Source organism: Gavialis gangeticus, unplaced genomic scaffold (assembly GCF_001723915.1).
Source record: "Gavialis gangeticus isolate Ggan-Ray unplaced genomic scaffold, GavGan_comp1, whole genome shotgun sequence".
Taxonomy (NCBI): domain Eukaryota; kingdom Metazoa; phylum Chordata; order Crocodylia; family Gavialidae; genus Gavialis; species Gavialis gangeticus.
The window spans coordinates 29247094-29251726 of record NW_017729006.1 but is presented as its reverse complement, the minus strand read 5'-3'; the positions used below and the strand labels follow the sequence as shown (position 1 = coordinate 29251726).

Here is a 4633-nt window from a genome sequence, read left to right as displayed (position 1 = left end):
TTTTTTCTCAGTGACTTGGTTTCAACTTATTTGTGATACAATTTCTCTATTTTGCTGGTTTTCTAGTTTCTATAAAGGTACCCATGGTAGATAAGGTAACAAAAAAAGGGAGAAAATTCCCCCTAATTTATTAATGAATGACAAATTATATACATTATACCTAATCTAAGTCATAATATCAATAATATGATAAAATGTATTAAAAACTTGGGCTTGCCAGTTAGAATATATACTTAATATCAGAAATAATTAATAAATGGGCTCCTCACTTATGGCTGTGGTCTCTACAGGTAATTTAGCCCATCTCTAATAGTCATTGATAATGGGTCCCATTTTAATGTTAGGCTATATAACGAAAAGGGCAAAAGAAGTAGCAGTGTAGTACCACTACTACCATGTTAAGGCTAGTGGAGCTGTAATGTCTAGTGCTTAAATGAAGTGTCTCCCATCTTTGAAAACGTAAGCACTTAGTCAAATTTAACAGAACAAACTGTTGTCCAATTTTTTGAAAAATTAATCTGGTTCAATTTTTTCAACTTCAGAATCTAATGAAAGCGTTATATTTTTGAAGGTGGTTTAGTGGTTTAGTTCTGGATTCACACTGATGTTCCTAGCATTCCAAGTAAAGTATTAGTGATGGCCGCAACAATGACCTTTCCAACAGTTTTTGTCTCGTATCTCTCTGTACCAAGATAACTTTCCATTTTGAGCAGATTTGTCCTAGGCTGGTGCAGGGTTTGCAAAAACTAACTTACCCTGTAAAGGTAAGGAATTGCCATATTCCTCACTATTATTTGGGTATCAGGTTCAGTTCTGCACTCTGCTGAATATGGTAGATCTGAACCAGTAAATCTCTTAATTATGCACTTTGCAATGTCTAAATCGCATTAATCCCGTCATTTAGGGCACAGGATTCCTATCACTCGGTGCTTAGCCTTGTTCAAACTAGGGGAACGGCTGATGGACTTGGACTTGAACTTAAATCCATTTTTAAATTGCTAATAAATGGTGAAAAACCCTTCCTAGCTACTCTCTTACTTCAGTTTAAATGTGTGGTATTTGGGTTCAATTTAAACCCATGCCTAACTGAACAGATATAAACTAGGCTTATCATTTCAGCTTGAACATCCGTACAGCCTTTTGTACTGGTTGCACTAAACAGTTTAGCAGTATAGCTTCAGTTAAATTGCTGCAGCTTTGGCTCTAGACCGCTTCTGAGGTACTACTTGATATGAGTAAAGGGTAGCATTATTTTCCTTTTAGGCAGCTTGGATACATGCCCTTCTCCTGTAAATAGATTTTTAAATGTTGATTATTGGAAAAATTGTTGCACAACAAAGATAAAAAATATTTAGACTGTGAGTCTTTTTCTGGTCATAGAAAGCATTAATAATTACTAATTTGCTGCCAACATGCTTGCCACTCTGGCATGAAAGCAAGATGATGTCAAATGGGAGTGTCCACATAATTGGCTAATAGACAACTCAGCTAGCTTTTTTCCCTCAGCTCTCATACTGTGAAATGATGGAAAGGTTTGATCTGTACTAGCTGACTCTTTTTTTCCTTTTCCCTTGGGTGTTGCATGAAGTTTTCTCCCAGTGATGGGTGCTTTTCTTACTGAACTGTATCTTTTTCAGGTGACAGTTTTTTATATCTATGCTAAATTGTTCTGGAGCATCTTTGTTGCACGGCCTCTTTCACTCTGCTGCTACCTCTTAATACATATCTGGCTTCGTTGTCTTGCCTTTCTAAAAGCTTTCTGCCACTGTTTCCATTGTCTTAACTGTGCTGCATTGCTGGTAATTGTTATGAATCCTGTTTCTTCTAGCTTTGGAGACATGTTGTCCTTTACACTGACTGCCTTTGTTGAGCTGATGGATCATGGGATTGTATCTTGGGATACATTCTCTGTGGCATTCATCAAAAAGGTAAATTTGTATCTGAGAATGTGTCCATTTAATGTCCATTTATCTGTAGATTTTAATAATTTGGAGAGGATTTCTTTTTTCAGCTAGCTCATAATTATCTGGGCAAAAACCTGTTTCTGAAAGTGGGGAGAATGATGGTGGTATTTCAAGCTGTAAATATATTTTTACTGTAGATCTGATATGATTTCTACTGAATTCAGTGTGTGTGTTGCTCTAGATTTTGGTTGAACTAGGTGAGTTCCATTGTGTTTTCTAACACCTTACCAATATGAGAAAAAGTTTACTGATTTTTTAGGACGCCTGAAAGATATTACATTAATTGTACAGTTAACTGTAATCTGCTGCAAATTTAATTAATTCATCACCTAATAAAAATGGCAAATGAGTCACAATGATGATCTGCTTTTAATATGGAGTATCTTTGTGGCTGGTTTTTTTATCATGGTTTAATTTGCACATGTGGCGTGGTAAAGGGCTGCCATGAAGCCTGCCCTGGAGCTGCTCCTCGTGGCTGGGCTGCCCAGAAGCCTGTTTAAATGTCCCAGTGCACAGAGAGTTCAGGATATGGGAGCTTCTCCCTGTTCCTTCATGCATTTGCAGGTTGAAAGCTGTGCCATGTAGCTCAGCACTGGAGACTGATTCCTAATACTGAGCTGCTCAGTATGCCTTTAAAGATCCAGATGTGCAATGAAGTCTGAGGAATTTTATCCCAGATCTTGAAAACTGTGTGTCCAGCCATGCCATATCTTGAATATCTGGTGTGGCAAGATGGATTATTTTTGAGATGTGTGATAAAATTTGTCATATCCCACTGCATGTTTAAATTGACATCTGCCAGGAATCATTTTAGATTAGTAACTGACACCGTTAAATCAAGGCAACTCCCTAGTAATGAAGTTAATTTTAGTTTAATTATGAAATTATGATTCATACCAATCTCGCTTAATGGAAGTATAGATAAAGCTCTTTTTGACTTGAATCAAGAACAGTGTTGGAATGCTTTCTTTTTTATTTTTTTGTTTTGGTTAGGTAGACTATTACCCAAAGGGAGTACTATAAATGGAGACTATTAACATAAAATCTGGTCAGTTTGCAAAGTGAATTTAAAAGTCATTTGGGAATCTAGTACACCAGTTCAACATAGAGCCCTGTAATTTTCTAACATTTTCCTATTTTCAAAATTCTTTTATCCCAGAATTTAAAAAACCAACAAACAAAAAACTAGCTAGACAATAAAAAGCTGTTATAAAAAGGAATGTAAAATACACTAATAGAACAGACAAAAATAGAGCTGTTTTTCTGCACAAATCCTTTTTACTTGTGACAATCTTGTGTCACTTGAGCCCCCATAGTTTAAGGAAAGCAGGCAGAAGTGTGGGTCTTTTTTATTACAGTGACCATGTCTCTTTTAAATTGCTGTCAGGACAAATTGGGTCACAAATTTAGCTTTTATGAAATCTAAGACTAAAAATATTTTTGTGAAATAGCAGCAGGAGCAATAACATTAAAATATCCCATGGAACAAGACCTGCTTTTCTATCCTCTTCTTTCCAAATAAATATTTTTCCGGTAGTGTTAGCAATTTAAATTTGGTTTGAAAATGACTATCACTTAAGAGAAGATGGACTAATCTAGTTTGTTTCCAAGATGGAAGCAAAAAGCAACATACAGAACTAGGATTTTAGCATTCAGTGGTCACATCTACACAAGGCGTTTATTGCGGAGTTGACTAAATAGCTCCTCATTAAATGTTGCACGCCTACATGTGCACCCCATTAGGCTGGAGTAAACTAACTCCAAAGGAGGGTAGTGTTTATAAATACCAGTACTACCCTGCTTCAGAGTTTTTTACTCTTCAGCACCCCACACTGAAACCCTCATGACCCAGCCAGCTGCTCCACAACACATTGAGTCAGTGGGGAGCAGCCCTGAGCTGGCAGGCTGACCCCTGGGGGGACCTCCTGCCAGCTATGGCTGCTCTGACCCAGCTCAGCATGCTGTGGATCTGGGCAAACATTCAAATGGACCGCCCAGGAGAAATAAACTCTGGCACAATATGCACTGGAGTTTATTGCTTTGCATTAATTGCATGTGTGGATGTGCCCAGCTTTAATTAACTTCTAATTCAGGTTGGGATAGTTGGTTTATAAAAATATGGGCCTAAGCCTGGTTTTTGGGATTTTTTGTTTTTTGGTCCTGAGGAACTTCACTGAAGGTAATGGGGTTAATTTGGTCTATATTTCATGTACTAGAGAATATCCTAGGGAAGCATGACCTGTCCTTCCCATGTATGCCCAGTATACCCTAAAGGTATATAATGTATCTGCCTTTAGTGCTGCCCTAGTCATATGCCAATAAACATATTCAGTGACACATATTCAGTGACACAGTAAAGGTGTTACATTGCATCTCTTTGAAGCATACAACACATGGAGTGAGCTTGGTGTGTTTCACTGCATGTCTATTGTCAACCTGGCATGGCCTGTAGTGGTGTAGACATACCTGCAGCAACTTCTTCAGGGAATTGCTGGAGTGTCCTGTTTGGATTGCTGTGTATAAATATTTATAGATAAGTGTGTATAGATGCATATCTTGAGTATATAGTGTTGCATATTTTGCTTCTTTAAAAAAATGACAAAAAATCCCCAACTTGATGGTTTCCAAATAAAATTATCAATTTCCTTTTACAACCCGCCCCCCCCCCC

At 37.5% G+C, this 4633-nt stretch overlaps 1 protein-coding gene across 3 annotated transcripts in view; it reads left to right on the top strand.

Annotated features, from left to right (window-relative positions):
- ELMO1 (engulfment and cell motility 1) overlaps positions 1-4633 on the top strand; it is a 544813-nt gene that overhangs the window by 205482 nt on the left and 334698 nt on the right. For all 3 annotated transcript variants that reach the window (XM_019509059.1, XM_019509060.1, XM_019509058.1), the window contains one exon: positions 1829-1928. In XM_019509059.1, the coding sequence (XP_019364604.1) occupies positions 1829-1928 (100 nt within the window). The remainder of the gene's footprint in view (positions 1-1828; positions 1929-4633) is intronic.